Genomic DNA, 18,729 nt, shown 5'->3' with positions numbered 1-18,729 from the left:
CGCGGGCCGAGTGGTCAGCGAAAAACAGTTCGACGAGAGGTGCTATTATTAATATTTGGAATTTGTTATTTAATGATGGACAATGCTCACTTTTATTCGTATTCGTCAGTTTTTTATTTGTTTTTAAGTGAAAGGCTGGTACTAAATTCGTCACCTGCTAGTATACCCGTTATACAGGATGGTGGCACGGGGTGCTGCCCGAGGCCGCAGTGGTGGGGGACGGTGTGGTGGCGTGCGACGGTGACACGGAACTCGTTGGTGTGGTTGCGGAATGACGCCTGCGTGGATTACGTCGGGTTCATGACCAATGGCGGTGGATCCAGACCAGTATCTAAATCTCACGCCTGCCTTTACCTTTGCCCTTGGTGGTTGGGTGGGTTGAGGAGGATAGGATTACGCAGAGGAGAGAGGGAGACGCCATCAACACATTTATCGGTGGGCTAGGAAGGATAGTATCACATAAAGGATGTGTAAATAACTAGAGGAATTAGGGTTTGAAGGAATGAGTCCATCTATCATAAATTTATATGAGTAAACGGGTGTCACGAGTATATATATGTTTTATCATATATCTGTATATCCTTTAGGTAGTATTTTTGTCCACGAACATACTCACGAGTACTAAATATTATCCATATCTAGTTCTATTAGAATATTTATTTACGGATAAATGAGTTATCGGGCTAAATTAATATACCTATCTACTGCACACCATTCCACCACCCACTGGAATTTGTTAATATAGTCCTCGGCCACCGGCCCCCTCAGTTCCGGTCACCAAGGCGGCAAAACCGAACCTTGTAGTTGTACGTGCCACTCGTTCCACCATTCAAACGCATGCAAAGCAAAGCAACCAACCCGCGCCACTCGTCGCGCGCACAGTTCCCACCTCGCCACCGTCCACGGCCCCCGAGCTCTCCCCAATGATCACAAACCCCAGCTCCCCGCTTCGGATCTCGCCACCCCACCACCACTCCCACGCCTCGGCGCCTCCAATGACGCAGACCCCCATGCCCACCGCCACCGCCGCGCCTGCGCCAGGGCCCGGGACCGCGCCCGCGCCGGAGCCTGGGCTGCCGGACGCCATCGCGGCCGCGCTGCCGCCGGACCCGTACCAGCAGCTGGAGGTGGCCCGCAAGATCACGGCCGTGGCCGTGGCAGCGCGCGCATCCCGCCTCGAGCTCGAGGCCGCGCGGCTCCACCAGAGGCTTGCCGACAGGGACCGCCTCGCCGCCTCGCTCGCCGACAGGGCCGCCAAGCTCGAGCAGGCGCTCCGCGACGCCGACGCTCGCCTCCACGCCGCACTCGATGACAACGTCAGCTCACCTCGCCTCACTTCGCTGATGTCGATTTGATTTCGTTCGTTCTAGTCTTTTCTGAGCCGGTTAATTTCCTTGTGGGTTGTCGTGAAGGCTAAGCTGATCAAGGAGCGGGACTCGCTCGCGCAGACGTCCAAGAAGCTGGCCAGGGACCTGGCCAAGGTGGCTGCTTTTGTTTGTGATCTCAGATCACACCGTAGCACAGTTGCACAGACCATCCTATTGTTTACTGCTGCGAAAAGTAAGTAATTGATGCCACTACTAAGTTGTGACACTAATTCTTTTTTTCCTTTCTGGGGATTTTGCATGCAGCTGGAGACCTTCAAGAGGCATCTGATGCAGTCACTGGGCGACGATAACTCTGCAGTGAGCTAGCTCATCTTCTCTGCGTTCCTTCGTTTCTGCTAAGCAAGGATCATTATCATGCACTCTAGTACTCATGCTTTCTGTTCCCTGAACAGATTCAGGAAACAGTAGACATAAGAACCTGCGAGCAATCGGTGGCGAAAGCGAATTCCTGGAAAGGTAAAAAAATTTCCCTTGCACAATGTCTCCTCTACTTACGGTTGCATTCTCTTTGACACATTGTTCATATGAGACGATTCCATCTCTGCATATCCTTTCAGAAGATGGACTAGCGAATAGCCACCCCGTATCCACTCTGGCCGGTGGATCCACGGAAGCTGAAAGTGTAAATCAGGAAGGTATGATCAGTGGCAGTGACGCAAAACTTCATAATTTTGCAAGAATCAAAGTGGCCACAATTTTCAATAGCTTCTGATGCTCCTCGGTTTGTCTCCTGTTCCCAATAGTGACGAGGCCACTTGAGCAGAAACTGACCATCACTCACATCAGACCACGCCTCACTTCTGATCCTGCGCCGAAGCTGAGATCCGTTGCCACTTCCCCTAGAAGATACTCCACCGCGGTGTCGCCTAAACTGACGTCCAGCGCCACCTCGCCGCGGTTGGAAGGCCATATGGCGATGTCCCCATGGCTTCCCTCCAGCAAGATGTCCTCTGCAGCCAACTCGCCTCCTCGTGGACGCTCCATCTCAGGTGCTGCTTCTCAAGCAACCTCATAAGCCGATCAGCATTCATACCTTTCGTTTTTTTGCAAGATCACATTAGTATTAGTGCCCACGTGATGCCAGATGTTAACTCTTTTCATGAAATTTTCTGAACAAATTCTGACTCAGGACGCACTGCAAGAGTAGATGGTAAGGAGTTCTTTCGTCAGGCAAGGTACGATACTTCGCATGCTTCATTTATTTTCATGCGGCCCCTGTTATACTAACCTGCAACTTATATCTAGTTCTTCATAGAAAATTTAGCATAACTTGGTTTCACATTCCTAGGAGTCGCCTCTCCTACGAACAATTTGCGGGTTTCCTTGCCAATATCAAGGAGCTCAACGCCCATAGGCAATCTCGAGAGGTTGGGAGCTGGGACCAGCTTTCAGTTTTCAAATGATTCGTTCAGATACTGATTCGCTCATACTCCATTCGCATAAACAACTGTGCCGCAGGAGACCCTCAAGAAGGCGGACGAGATCTTCGGCGCAGAAAACAGGGACCTCTTCATGTCGTTCCAGGGGCTACTTAGCCGTAGCTTGTCATAGCAACAAACGCTTGGCGATTTTCTGGGCATGGCGTCGGAATTCCCATGGCGTCTCCTCACTTGGGGCATGGTTGTTACGGTTGATCATGGACAGGGGAATTTTTTTTAATATTATTATGTTATATGTAAATTTAAAAATAATATGTAAATTATGAAAATTATAAAAATAATACCTATTCGCGTCATGTTCCTACGAGAAAGGGGTTTTCAAATCTCGAGGATGCAAAATTTTAATTTTCGCACCCTGGAAAAAACGAAAGCACATGTGACATTGTCACGTGTGCACAATAAGCAAGATTTTGTGGCACGGTGACGCAAAAAAAAGATTGTCAAGGTCTGAGGGCTCGAAAAAGTGTTGTCGCGGGCTAGACGCTCGAAAACTACCGATATACCAGTAGTCGTGGCCTGGGGCAATGATAACCGGACACGTGGCAGATTTTCGAGTCTTAGGGACGTGAAAACTGTCTGGTCGCACGGCCCCTCCTCCGCTCGGTGCCATTTGCGATTTCGGCCGAGAGCAAGAGAAAAAAGCTAGGAAGAAGAAGGAAGAAGGAAGAAGGAAGGAGAAAGAAGAGAGAAAAGGAGGAGGGAGGAAGAGTAAGGAGGAGGGGAAGAAGAGAAGGAGGAAGACAGAAAGAAATAAGGTTAAAAAATTATGATTTTGTTAGTATTATTTTTTTATTATAATTAGATATTTAAGTAGTTGTAGATATTGGTAGAAATAATTAATGAGTACAAAAATAAATTATAGATTTAATAATGGTTTTTAGATGTAGAATTTAATTTAAAGTATATGGTAGTTGCAAATGTTCATAGAACTAATTAATATTAGGTTATAATTATTAGACGGATGCAATATTTACTATAGGATAAATGAGTTGGGAAATAAAATATAGATTTTGTAATGTTATCATAGGTGTACAATTTAATTTTAGGTATTTGGTAGTTGTAGATGTCCGTAGAAATAATAAAAATTAGGTTATAATTATTATACATATGCAATATTTATTTTAGGATATACTAGTTTGGAAATTAAAAGATTTAGTAATGATATCATAGATGTGAAATTTAATTTGAGGTATCAGTTGTATGTTATACATATTAGACACATGTAACATATAATTTTATTTGAGACATTTGTTCTAAGTTTAGTTTGGTTTTATATAGTGTATGTAATTTTATAATGTTTGTACTGCTATAATTCTAGACGATATAATTTTTTATTTATTCTGAGAATAATTTTATTTTGTTGAAAATTATGTCATGTCATAGATATGTCTCTAGTACTATAGGTCTTAGAGTAAAGTAAATATTTTGTAGGTAATTTTTTCTTTGTAATATTATTTTAGATTTACGTAATTCTAGAAATCTTTTGTTATACCTATGTAAGTTTAATTAGAGATGTAAAAGGAATTATTATATTTTATGTTACGAGGAACTATATTATGGTACATGTAGGGTTCACAAAGTTCACAAAATTTGATATCGAGTGTTAGATTAAGTAATTTAGAGAAATATAGTTATTGTTTGCTACATTTAAAATTAGTCACATGAAATTAACTTGGTAAATTATTCGATATATTTATTTTAGTTTGTAGTTATATCAAACACCAAAAATCTTAGCGTTTTATACGAAAATGATCAAATTCGTAACGGTCTATCGGGTGTTAATTTGAGCATTTTTCTATTTAATATCATTGAGCATCCAAACCCTGAGGGTATAAGTATGAAGGAGATGAGAATATGGTTCACTCAATATTTTCAGTTGGATCCGGACATTTATTCTGCTACGGTGCATTGTATGTGGACTCGTACATTAGATCCAGTTTGTTGGGAGTTCAAACTGGTGTATCGGACAGACAAATGGTTAAAATAGTTGGAGTGATGCAGACGTCGTGGGGCTGAGTTTAATATACTGGTGCAGAATTGTCCAAAAGAAGTGTATGATGGTAGCAGTGCAGCGACACCTACAAAAGAATAGGATAGGCAGGGGCATGCAATGTCGAGGGAAGACGTTGAGTAACAGTATACGACCGAGGCAGAGGTTGTTGTGCATAGGTAGACGGCAGAGGTTGAGGGTCAGGCTTATGCAGGGGAGGAAATTGAAGAAATTGTTGTTGATGTTAAGAATGTGGACCGTAATACAGTACATGAGGAAGAATCTTTATTGCAATCTGCAAATATAGAGGATGATGACGACAACGATGATGATGATGATGAGTCCTCTAAAATTGTCACCCCAGATCAATAAAAACTTGCATGAGAAAGCGAATATGCAAGTTATGTAAAACCATGATTCCCCTTGGGAGTATGGATCAACTATGGTTCACCTAAATCGGGTCTTCCCCAATCAGTCTGAAATGAAGGATGTAGTGGTACGGTGGGCAGTGACATCACATAAGGAGGTATGAGTTGTTGTGTTGACCCTAGAACAGTACGATGTGAAGTGCAGAATTCTTGGATTTAGATTTTATGTTCATACATACAAGTCGAAGCATTCAACCCATTAGATAGCCTTTAGAGTGGTTGATCACAATTGTAAGTTAGAAAATATAGGTCGTAAGCACCGCAACCTCACTGTTGCACTAGTTGCAAATGAATTGTTCATTAAGATTATTTAGAAACGGGATATAGAATGCTCTTTCATCCAACTAGCAATATTACGATAGTTCAAATATAAGATTACTTATCAAAAAGGCTTGGTGTGCAAAGCAGAAAGTCTTGAAGAAGCATTAGGGTTTTAATGAGGCTTCTTATTGCAACCTTCCTTGTGTCCTTGAAATTCTAAAGGAAAGAAATCCTGGCACATACACTGTTTTCAAGGAAACTGAAATTGATGAAAATCAGTCCAGGATTCTCCAACCTACTTTCTTTTCTTTGGGTTAGTGTATTCAGTCCTCCTGGTATTATCATCCTTTGCTTTGTGTGGATGACATATTCTTGACTGAAAAGTACGAATGCCAGATTCTCACTGCAATTGATGTTGATACGAATAACCAAATACTTCCTTTAGCATTTGCGTTTATGGAGGGTCAGAGCAGGTTGAGCTAGCTCTGATTTTTTGGCATCTTAAAGCTGGGATTGTCCATGATCGACCTAATATTTGAATTATACACGACCAACATGTTGAGATCTTATCTGCTATAAAGACACTGCAAGAGGATTAAAGTGTGACGTTCCTGTGGCCTGGCCTACAAATTTGGTGGTGTATGAGTCACATGGGAGCAAATTTCTACAAGCAATTTAAGAATAAGGCACTTCTGGATATTTTTATTAGGTTGTGCAGTCGGAACCAAAGTTGCAAGTTTGATGCTTTGTGGAAGGAATTGGATAATTGCATAACGATGCACGTCCAAGAGAGGAATAAGGATCCGCTTACCGATGATGACACTGTACCAGAGGCGCTACCACCTCTTGGAGAAGGCATTGACTCTCATAATGTGAGAAGTAGGTCGGCAAGAAATATCAAATGGTTCTCACATTGGATTGAGGTAGAGCCAGAGGAGAAGTGATCATTGCTCTACGACACTGGAGGTGCTAGGTACGTGTTGTTTGTAATTTATTTTGATGTGCAGTACAAACTAGTATGTTCAAAAATTGATGAATATTTGTTTTGATGCATTTTGGTAGGTATGGCGTCATGACTACCAACATAACAGAGGTTTACAATTGGGTCATTAGAGGGCTGCATGGACTCCCTCTTGTTGCAATTGTTGAGGGCATGTTATACGGTATTATTGGGTACTACCAAAAGAGGTATGATACTATTGTTATTCACTGTACAACAATGTATACACCGTATACCAGCCGAATGATGGCACACTTGCAAAAGAAGAACGAGAAGGCAGTGGAACACATGGTTCGTAGCATAGCCATCAATGAGCACCGATTCTAGATAACCCTGAGATCAAAAGGAGGGGTGTGGAGCGATACTAGAATTGTTACTCATGAGGTGAACTTAGGACAAGTTTTTTAATGGGTGGTGCGAATGCACCTGCAATAAACCGAAGCTTTTCCATATCCCTTGTTCCTGCGTGCTGGCTACATTGTCACAAGTGGGTATGAGAACCTCACTATATGTGTCACAATTTTACTTAAAGGAAAATATGGTGCATACATAAACTGGGGAGTTATGTGGATTTTGTGCATATGGTAACTTCACAGTTTATGACAGAGATATGTCGATATATCTGTCCCCTATGATGCTGCTTAGACATCCGCATGGGAAAGATGGTCGGCCATAGACTAGGCATATATGCCATGACATAGATGAAGCTGAGGTTGGCGGGCCAATGAGGATGTGTACTGAGTGTGATGAGTTTGGTCACAAGGTAAAGGATTGCTCACAGTCTAACCGCGGCGATGCTAGAGCAAGGCCATCTATCAGTGCTCAATGTGGGAGAGGTGTCCGTAGAGGATAAGAAATTCACGGGCCCAGGGCAGACCATGAGGGATATGCTATATAGGAATTAAGTGTACTATTGATGTTCATGATGTGAGAAATAAGTTGTATTATTTATGTATTACTTATGTTCCTGATGTAAGAACTATGTGATAATTTATGTGTAATAGTTGTGTTCGATATTTGCAGTTTTTAATGTGTTTTCCGCATTGTGCATTATTTGTGTAACATCATCGGTATAATGTATGTATATTATTTGCAGCGATGGAGCCACTATATGAGCTTCTAGACCGTTCTTTGGACTAGCGTCACCGAGCTTCTTACAGGCCACGTGTGGCGCTACGTTCGTTCCTGTGTTGACAATGTGTGCGCCTCTGAGGGCCTGGCGACTTCACCCCTGGTGGTTCAGTAGGTTTTACAAATAGTTCAATTCCCTGCAACGATATTTTATTTTGTATCTTAACTACTCAACTCATGTATTGCAGGTTGGACCACGCGGGACTTCTTCCTTCTGCACAGATGGTGTAGACCACAGATGAGTCACCACGGTTCCCATTTGACTATTCCCTAGTTTCGGCTTTGGTGTACCAATGGAGGTCGGAGATACACACGTTCCACATGTTGTTTGGAGAGATGACAATCACGTTGTAGGATGTCTTCATGCTCCCTGGGTTACCAATTTTTGGTGAAATGATCAGTCCCTCGATCACTCCACTTGGTTGACAGCATGACTTGTTTGAGAGGTTTCAAGGAGTTCTACTTGAGCCATTAGATGAGGATGTGTTACCAATTGTAGAGAATCAGAAGCACGGGCCGAAGAAGCAGTGGCTGGAGCAGTTCAGGGTTAGTAATAATTATCAGTTGCTTTTTAATTTCATATTGCAAAAGGTTTGTCAATTTATTATCAGACTAACAATCAATGGTATTATGCAGGTGAAGGAAATGGCCGAGGACCCCACAGACTATCATGTTGCTCAACACCTGGAGGCTTACCTGCTATGGTTGTTCGGTTGGGTGATGTTCACATCCACCTATAGCAACACCTTGGATGCACGTTGGATAGCCTATGCCCGGGCTATTGCTGATGCAGACGTTAACGACGTTCATCAAGTGTCCTGGGGTTCAGTAGTTCTTGGTGCCATGTACCGCGGCTTGTGCGAGGCATGCGTGAAGACACGACCAAGGTCTCTTCTGACGGGTATGCCTCTACTACTTTAGTTATAGTCATTCGAGCGATTTCAGGTTGGACGACCCCTTGTGCTGCCTATGGACTACACCTCAGATATGTACGGCGGTGATGATATCGATAAGCCAACGATGGGATCACTTTGGACACGTTGATGGGTATGTCCTTCAAACTAACTGCAAATTTTGTATGTGTAACAGTCATTCTGTAACTTAGAGGAACCGTAATTTTGCAGTCGCAATGGGCGGGGGTGCAGGTTCATTCCGCATACGTGGCTTTCACAAAAAGCAGTTCAACCACCTACGGCCTGCGATGGTCATTTGGGAGTCGTATACCTCTGACTTGGTGCTCTAACGATCCGTCGATCGTGGGATCTCCACCCTATGCTACAGGGACTTGGCATTTTGGATGATGAGGAATAAGTTGGTGTTCAACATATTCGTCAAGGACTATGCTATCCACTGAGTTATGCGCCAGTTTGGATGGCGCCAGGAGGTCCCTATTCTATTGGGAAACTGTATTCTTACTACGGTACACCCGTGAGTTATAATGTCACCTACCTCGTTGTATTTCATGTGTTGTATTTGTCTAATTGGAACTACATTTTAGGTTGTCGACGAAGGGGCCACAGAAGAGCTTAGCTAACATGATCAACAGGCTGCAACCCTGACTACAGTAGTGGGGCCACGCTCTTGAGGACGTGATCGAGTATGGTGCGCCTTACTGAAGCATCTAGGCCCCAAATTCGTGTTTTGGTAATTAATGACAATATGTCTTTTGTGCACTAACATGTTTGAATGAGTTATGAAAATGTTAGTCACAAAGATGTTGCGGATCTAGAAGATGCATGAGTGGAAAACATGAAGAATGGCTAGCTCAAGGCAAAGGTACAATGGTAGGGTATTTTCTTTTACCGGTCAATAGAGATTAGAGAAGAGAAATTGACCGGATTGATAGGATAAGTGACATACTATAAAGAGAGGTTGATGTGCGTCTACTTGAGGTATTTATAGTGTCATAATTGCTGAAACTTGTATTTTGTATAGAGTGAAAAATTTAGTTTGAGAGAACCCATAAAAACTCAACTTTGGGGTGTTTCTGAGTTCTGGCGATCTGACTGCCTGTGGGGAACCGTCTAAACAAAATTCTAATTAATCACCAGGAGGATCATTATTCATAAGCACAACCTCGATGAGTAACCAGAATATCATCCCGGTAGTTCCGGCACGTGTTTTGTGCCCAAGAATCGGAACACATGCCATCCAACATATACATCACAACATAGCTTAATAAAGAGCGAGTAATAAACATTTATATTACAGGTATTAAAAATGCAACCGATTTCAATAATTTACAACAAAAACGAGCTAGGAGAAGACAAAATCCCTCAACTCCTAACCACAAAAGAACTACGCAGCGGAAAGATAAACTTATGAACAACAAAAGAGGACGGCGCCACATGCTCTTAGGCACCATCTCAAAACGCCACCTTCAGAGTAGGATGCACTACTCTTGCCCGCCACCCTGATCGGCAGGCACGAAGTAGCCAAAAACAGCTTCTTCTCTAACAACAGGAGTACCTAAAAGCGTAGGCATGAGTACAAAGATACTCGCAAGACTTAAACCATACAGAGCATATATACATAGCTCGAATCCAAGGATTATGCATTGATCATTAACAAGGATGAACCACATGTTGAGTAAAACATAAGCACTAAGCGTCCTGGACATATGTGTGAGTGACTGAAACTTTGCCAAAACATAAGAAAACTACCCTGCAACTAACAACTGAACAAAAGTAACTATAAGCAACATGTATATCAATAAGCAATAAGTACCAACATCACCAACTTCCACATATTGAACCACAAACCATACTCAAAACTCTACGACCAGTGCAGATTGACAAAAGTATGCTCATGACCGAGAGCGCGGCAGTTCGAACTGTTTATACACACGGCAGGGCATACTCCTGGACACACACAACATAAGGACCATTCGGCTTGTGCCACCAACCAAAGTGCACACAAAGGGGTACTCGTGACAACCTTTCCCAACCAGCCCCAACTATTTGGATCATGCATCGCTCGGCACGGTGGTATTAGAACTACTCCCGAAGCAAACTAGTACCGCTACAAGCCCGCCCACTCACACCGTCGATGTCCAAGCCCAAAAAGCCACAGCTGCAAAGGTATTCGGCTCGCCTTACCATTAGATCGATATGTGGTGAGTAAGATAAGTGCTAAAGCCAACAACACTGATGATAGATGCTTAACCGGCCTACCCAGGGGAACTCCACATCCGGGCAGGACAAAACATCATTCTAGTACCGCCCACACCTCGTCTCATACTCACCACTCATACAACCATCTCAACCTCAACAAGTGTATGTAATCATAAGAAGGTCCTATGCTCGCGAACAACGGGATGCGTCGTCGTTCGACTTCTACTGAATGACCTAAGCATGGCTAAACATATAAGTCGAACTCATACATAGACATTGACAACATCTCAAGGCGACCAAGGAATGTAAATACACCAGTATTTAAAGTAAAGAATGCAATCGGCATAGGTTCTACCCATTGGTACCCGACACTGACTCACTAAACATGCATACATACATAAGCATATTTCATCAATTTTAAACTTATCCAATTACACAAGAGGGATCAATATGCTTACTTGCTTGCCTGGATGCACTGGCTCAAACAGGTGGGGTGCCTCTGGATCGCCCTCGGCCTCCGGGATCGACGGATCAGCGATCTCTAAAAAGAAACGTGTGGAATGCAAATGAGTATGAATGAAGTGCAAAAAGGTATGCCACAAAGCTTAACACATGCTAGAAGTATAAGATATGTGAATCAACACAATACTAAACGATCTAAACGAAATCCAGAAATTAACAGCCATCCGGAGTATCCGGAATGGTTCGGAGTATCCGGGTTCGGACCCTTCGGCTGACCCTCTGGAAGAGGTGCTCGGTTACTGCATTTTATTTGACTGGCCCGGAGTATTCGGGTGAATCCGGAATATCCGGGTTCCGGAGTATCCGGGCCATCCTCCGGTGAAGGCTCTCGGTTAGCATTATTCAAACTTGACTCGGAACCTCCGGGTTGGTCCGGACTATCCGGGATGTACCGAACACTCTGAGTGAGGTTCCGAACGAAGCTCTCGGCTACATGATCACATAACTACCCGGAGTCTCCGGGTTTGTTCGGATAATCCGAGTGATATAGACTTGAGTTCTTCACGATTTTTTCTTCAGGTGATTTGACTCATTTTACAAATCTGTGCTACACAAATGTGCATATGCCCTATCCAAAAGGTTCTAAACCAATCTCGCACCCTAAACCCTAACCAATTTTCAACACAATTCAATGGACAAATTCTGCTGATCCCGGAGTATCCGGGTGAGTTCGGAGTATCTGAGCCAGCCCAGAAAAGTTGTTCTCGAGTGGATTTTTAGTTGATTCGAGTTGTGATCTTTTCCAAGCCTAAAGGAGGCATGTTAGGGATAGTCCAAGGGTACTAGAACTTGCTCATTAACTACCAACAGGACTCTAGAGCTCATATTTGACCAAAACTCTATTTTTCTCCAAAAAGCTCAAGAACACCAAGAACTTCAAGAACTACTCGATTCTTCCACGAAAACGAAAATGGATTGGATAGATGAGTAGCTCATGAGCTAGAGAATGCAATGGTACCACATGCATACCTTGAATCCTCCACTTGAGCTTGGATTTTGGAAGAAAAGAGAGAGTGCTTGAGTGGGAGAGGGAGAGAGGGAGGAGAGCTACTGCTGCAGCAGCTTGGGTGGGCGTGTGGAGTGAGGGGAGGAGAGAGAGGGCAGGTGGGGTGCTTCCAACTTTAGAGAGGGAGTGGGTGAGGTGTGGGGCCACATATAGGGCCCACATGTTAGAGAAAATGGGTACTTCTAATGCAACTTCAATTATTTTCTCCCCTAATTTTCTTTCTCTTCTCCAAATGATTTTTAACGAAGTGCATTAGCGCTCCGAATTACCATTACGCAAAATTTAAGCATAATGCTTAAGAAGCATGGTTTTGCTTAAATGCATGATTAAGAATTTTGGGACGTGACACCGCTGGAGAGGTCGGTCTGACCGCTGTATAAAACCTCATCGATGCTGAGTAAAACCCAGTTTCGGTCTGACTGTCGGAGAGGTCGGTCTGACCGTTGTATAAAATCCACATCGATGCTGAGTAGAACCCAGTCCTGGTCTAACCGAAGGGTGTTCTGGTCTGACTGCCAATCATACAGAGAGATTTGGGTCCTCTAGTCTGGCTGGCGGTCTGACCGCTGGCTTGGCCGGTCTGACCACCCGAGGAACAGAGAGTTTTGGCACTCTGTTCCCTGCTCACGGTCTAACCATGAGTGGTGGTGATCTGATCGCCGACGTGTGTCAGTGTCATCATGACACTTTCTGTAGCCGTTGTAAAAGCGGCGGTCCGATCGTCATGTGACCGGTGGTCAGACCGCCAGGGTCATAGAGCTAGCTTGTCAACAGCAACGGTCACATTTTGAAGTGTGGGCTATAGATAGAGACTTGGCTAGTTCAAGGAGGTATGCAAGAATTTCATTACAACCCATTTGAGCTCTTGCCTTATTTCTCTCACTCTCTTGGCTTAGTGATTGCATTCTTGAGAGTGTGAGAGCATCCAGTGCATAACTTTTAAAAGTTTGAGCATTAAGGCACTAGTGATCCTTCAAGCAAGTATCATCAACTTGTTACTCTTGGAGGTTGCCGCCTCCTAAACGGCTTGGAGGTTGTTGCGTTGTTGAGTCCTTCAAGTAAGATTGTGAAGGAGCCACGACGGTGATTGTGAGAGGCTTGAGCACGTCTTGCCGGAGCGGCGAAGTGCTACGCTAGTGGAATAGAGGTATCGAGTAGTTCTTATTCTATTCCGGCTTAAGATCAAGTTGCTCGGTGTGAGTCCTTTCTCTTGTGAGAATTGAATACTTGATAGAGAAGTGGTTAGAAGCTTGAACTCATCTCAACGTGGATTAGGGGTGATTAGCAAATCACTGATACCACAGGATAAATTTCTTGTGTCATACTTTGAGTAATTTACTTTGAGCAATTTTACTTTATGCAATTTATCTTTCTGGAATATAAATTGTTGCTTGTCACCTTAGGATTGTTAAGCTTGACTTAGATTTTAGTTGCTTTCATATTGTCCTAGTGATCTTTAGTTTATTTCCGCAAGTTTTCTTGATCACTTAGCAATTAGTTTTTAAAATCGCCTATTCACACCCCTCTAGTCGGTATCCTAGATCCTACACTTACAATGACTATAGTTACCAGCAGTACCTCCAGTGGTACACTTTGCGGACTCGCACACGTCTCCTTCGTGTCGAGGACCCACCACATCAACCCTCTGCTACCACTGCTGGCCGTTTACCTAGGACACGCAGAAGTGCCGCAGCACTTTATGGTACGTGAAATGTGCAAATTCTCATCGATTTTTATATTCACGTAACTACTGGTGGCAATGATTTCTTGTCTACAGTAGTCCGATGTCGGGAGAGAGATTCACAAGGAGGCGACGAGTTTAGGTACTAGACTGCGCGAGCATGGCACATGTGGTATGGTGATAGATGATATTATTGAAGCATTCTCCCGTTTGGCCACCAAGGGACAATGTATCCTAGAGTGCACATCGTGCTGGCAACCCGACGCCGTTGTACATGGCCTGTCTGCCACGCGTTCCACGTAGAGGCCCCCACGACATTCGTCTGCCTTCGATCACCAATTGTACACTAGTCCACAGCCTCTGTGCCCTAACCAGGAAGGAGGGTCTGGATGGACCGACCACCATCTCTACGCTAGTACTCAGCCTCTACACCCTAACCAGGTAGGAGGCTTTGGGTGGATCGGTCATGACTATGATAGTCCTCAGTCTGTGCGACCTAACCAGACATGAGGCTCTGGTTTCATCGCCCCTGTATTGATTCCTACGCTCGGTATGTGCCTACTCTTGGTTTACCGCACTCCAACGGGAACCCATTCTTTGACTACGGAGGGGCCTCCGAAGTGATGGGCCCCTCTCAGTTGTACGTTGCATCTCTGCCCACTCAAGCTACGCAGCAGGAGGCGGAAGGCACCTACGATATCCACCAGTTGCCCAGACGTGAGCACCACGTGCCCGATTGGTACACACCTTCCGCATATGAGCATCCTCGGGTGGTGGAGGAGGTAGACGTTCCAGTGTCAGCATGTATGCGAAAGTGTGCCAGAGGTAGGGCCCAGGGTAGGGGCTAGGAGTAGTCTGTGTTGCTTTTATGCTTAATAAAAGTAATTTGTTTAACTTTCCATTTCATTAGTTCAGATTGTTCGTGCACGATGAACAATGGACCCCTTCATGTATGAGGAAGCACTCGCGCGTGACCTTATCCCTTCCGCTTTTGACGTCCTTGACCCTATCACTCAGAATATGTGTGTAAGTGACGCGACGTGCCTCTTTCTCTCTCTACTGGTAAGATTCCCTGACACCCACCCTGCCATCGCAATAACTCTTCCTCACACACAGTTGTTGGCAGTACTCCCTCCTTGTATCATTGATATCTAAAACATGCCACAAGCATGTACTCTATATAAGGGTTACCCAAGGACAAATACACTCCAATGCATACTAACCAACTACTATATCTCAAACACAATCTCATCCATGGCTTATGGGTCAAAGTCCGACAAGGGTGAGGGCAACACGGGCCATTACGAGCTATAGCGTGACACCCTTGACAGATGCAAGCGTGAGGATGAACAGCGAAAGAGAAATGAAGACCCAGAGCGGAAGAAGAGGGAGCTAGAGTTGGAGAGTAGGGAGGTGTGGAGAGAGGGAGCTCGGGGAGAGAGAGGGAGCTCGAGGCGGCATCTAGCTCGATCCGGGGTCAGCCATGGCTGGGAGAGAGGCTTTGGAGAGAGAGGGAAGTCAGGGGGGAGAGGAGCTTAAGTGGTAGGCTCCGATTGGGGTTGGGGTTGGTTGTGCACTACAATTGGGGTCAGGTTGGTCAGCAGAGAGAAGGAAGAGAGGTGGAGAGCAGGGGAGAGAGAAAGGAGAGAGAACTTGCATATGCTATGATTAGTTTGCAATGTAGTCTTTATAGAGGTTGTGATTATCCAAATGGACAATTTGATTCATATATGTTATGATCTTGCAATGCAGGTAGCTAAATGGATAGCTATATGAACCTGCTGAATGCAAACAATGCGGGCAACAATGAGTTAGATTGGGATGACACTCAATTTGCAAGCCCACCTGAGGAACAAGGTTTTGGAGAACAGTCAATTGTCGAAGCTACTCCGCTCGTGAAAGGAAACAAGAAGAGATAAAAAAAAATCAGTGTAAAGGAGGATAATTTGTTGGTGTCTGCATGGCTAGAAATCAGCATGGATGCAGTACAAGACAACGAACAATCTCGTAGTACCTATTGGAAGAGAATTCATGATTACTACCACGAGCACAAGGACTTTGAGTCTAATCGTAATTGCAATTCTCTCGCTCACCGTTGGGGTGTCATTCTAGAAAGTGTTAATAGATTTTGTGGATGGTATGCTCATATTCAAAATAGGAGGCAAAGTGGGGTGAGAAAGCAAGATAAGGTATAAAGGCTTCTTCTTTGAATTTGTTGCAAATGTATATGTTGTGTGCATGGTTAATAACACATATTCACTTGTGTAGGTACTTCGAGCCTGTGAATTGTACAAGCAGAAAGACAAGAATGGGAAATTGTTTGCTTTCTTACATTGTTGGAATGTCTTGTAGCACGAGCAAAAGTGGAATGGTATTGCTCTCAGAAAAAAAAAACAGAAGACATCCTCCAATGCAAGTCTGGGATCATCTACTCCTGCAAGCAAAGAAAGTCGTTATGGTGATAAAGGGGAGGGTCTCACTCATACTTCAGAGCCCACCAATGCAAGGCCAGATGGTAAGGAGGAGAAAAAATGACAACATGGAGGTAAATATCCTGTCTCTCCTAGAGAAAACCTTTACATGGAAGCATTAGAAAATATGTGTGGGACAAGAAGAAAGAGGCCGAAGAGTTGAAAGAGATTAAAAAAGAGAGCAATGATAAGAGAATTGCACTAGAGAAGAAAAGGCTTGAACTGAAGGAAAGAGATCTAGAGTTAAGATATAGGATTGAAGATGAGAAAGTGATGAATATGAACCTTAGTGGTATAAGTGAGCGACAATAAATATTCTATAAAAATATGCAAGATGAGATCATTGCTCAACATTTTGGAGCCGGCTCAAGTTGAGATGAGAGCATTATGTGTGGATCATCATGTTTATTTTGTGTTCTCTTTATTATGTGTGGAGCTCAAGTCGTTTATTTTTTGAACTCCTTATTTTGGTAAGATCTTGTACGAACTATGTTATTGAATGAACTATGCTTTTTTAAGACGATATCGAGTATATGATTAAGAAAATATAGTATATTATTAAGAAAATACATAGTACATAATTAATACATGTCTCCATGATGTTGCCAGAGGTGCTCGATTAGATCTTCTTGAAGTTGAGAGTGAGTTTCCCTGTCTCGGATATTATGATGAACTTGAATAAAATCACATAGTTCACGCATACGAACTTTTGAAGGTCTCACAAGCTGTCCAACACCCTCGTAATGGAAGTCTTCATCTTCATTTCGCTCATCTTCAATGATCATGTTATGCATGATGACACAAGCTGTCATGATTTGTCTTTATCCTAGAAACAGGTTGGTCCATGAACAATGGAAAAACAAGATTGTAGAACTCCAAATGCTCGTTCCACATCCTTTCTAACTGCTTCATATGTCTTCGTAAAATATTTCCTCTTATTGCCTTGTGGAGATGGTATGGTCTTCACAAATGTCATCCATTGAGAATAGATGGCATCTGCAAGGTAATACCATATTATATAATTATGTCCATTGATGGTATAATTAACTTCTATAGCTTCTCCTTCGGCTAGCTTTCCAAACATATGCGAATGGTGAAGAACATTGATATCATTGTGAGACCCCGGTAAACCAAAGAAAATATGCTAAATTCAAAGACCTTTTGAAGCAACAACTTCTAGAATGATTGTGGGCTCATGCACATGCCAGTTATACTGATCTTGCCATGCTGCAAGGTAGTTTTTTCACTTCCAATGCATACAATTTATGCTCTCAAGCATTCTAGAAAAACCTCTTCGCTCTCTAATTGCAAGTAATTTAGTCATGTCATGCTCATTTGGAGATCTCAGGTACTCATCTCTAAACACTTCGACAACAGCTCTGATAAACCTTCTAAGACTCTCTATAACAGTACTTTCACCAATACGAATATATTGATCCATAAAATTCGCTGGTACTCCAGAACTTATCATCATGTATGCAATAGTAATCTTCTGCAACCATGATAACTCAAGACATCTATTTCTATCTCTTTTTTGCATAAAATAATCATCATGTTACTCTACAACTTGCACTATACGAAGAAACAAAGAACGATCCATTCTAAACCTAAGCAAAGAAACAAGAATAAGGAAGCATGCACAAAGAAAGAGGATGAACAGACAAGACGAACAAAAAGAATAGACTAATCGCAAATCTGCGCCGAAAAAAAGTTGGCTCGTAGGTCGAAATAACTTAAAAATAGTCATTGTACAACATCTAATGTCCACCTTCTCTGTTGCAATGAATATATTAACGTTCAGACACAGAACCACCCTATCATAGAGCATACATAGCCTGATATTAAGTGTGTGCTTTATGTAACGTGGAAAAGATGAGTTCGTTGCTGTCATCATCCAACGACGACGATAAATCTAAGCGACAACTCATTTCAGTTAGAGAAGGAACAACCAGACCAATGATTTGGTGTAAGAACCAGGTGAATGGACATGTATATAGAGAGGTGAAAAATGTAATAATTGGAATTATAGCCGTTGAAAATGTAGCCATTAAAAATATAACTGTTAAAAATGTAGCTATTAGAAACATCATTTAGTTACAAAATATTAATAAAATACATATGAATGAAATATAGGGTCAAAAATAGGAGTCGATTTAAACGCGCTAAAAAGTAAGAGGTAGAATCTGAATGAGTAGCCTGTATCGAAGAAATAAAGGATTAAATATGAGTTACCGGTTGAAATTACTCTTAAGTTGGAATTATGTCAGATATGTATAGCATATGATTTTGTTACGCTATT

The 18,729-nt window shown here is 43.1% G+C and overlaps 1 protein-coding gene across 1 annotated transcript; it reads left to right on the top strand.

Annotated features, from left to right (window-relative positions):
* The first annotated feature begins 995 nt into the window (after positions 1-995).
* Positions 996-2,939, top strand: LOC133889777 (uncharacterized protein At4g15545-like). The gene is made up of 9 exons (XM_062330252.1): positions 996-1,316; positions 1,413-1,481; positions 1,632-1,685; positions 1,781-1,844; positions 1,949-2,023; positions 2,132-2,377; positions 2,518-2,563; positions 2,677-2,755; positions 2,847-2,939. The coding sequence occupies exons 1-9, from the start codon at positions 996-998 to the stop codon at positions 2,937-2,939; spliced, it is 1,047 nt and encodes a 348-aa protein (XP_062186236.1).
* Positions 2,940-18,729: the final 15,790 nt, after the last annotated feature.

The sequence above is a fragment of the Phragmites australis genome, chromosome 1 (assembly GCF_958298935.1).
Source record: "Phragmites australis chromosome 1, lpPhrAust1.1, whole genome shotgun sequence".
NCBI classification, from domain to species: domain Eukaryota; kingdom Viridiplantae; phylum Streptophyta; class Magnoliopsida; order Poales; family Poaceae; genus Phragmites; species Phragmites australis.
Note: the sequence above shows the minus strand (reverse complement) of the source record. Positions and strands in the feature narration are given on the sequence as shown.

Bases quoted from the DNA above. Each gene is read 5' to 3' on its own strand.
- LOC133889777 (XM_062330252.1), top strand. From the start codon at position 996: ATGACGCAGACCCCCATGCCCACCGCCACCGCCGCGCCTGCGCCAGGG. The intron at 1,482-1,631 runs GTGGCTGCTTTT...TTTTGCATGCAG, and splicing joins TGGCCAGGGACCTGGCCAAG to CTGGAGACCTTCAAGAGGCA. The intron at 2,756-2,846 runs GTTGGGAGCTGG...ACTGTGCCGCAG, and splicing joins CCCATAGGCAATCTCGAGAG to GAGACCCTCAAGAAGGCGGA.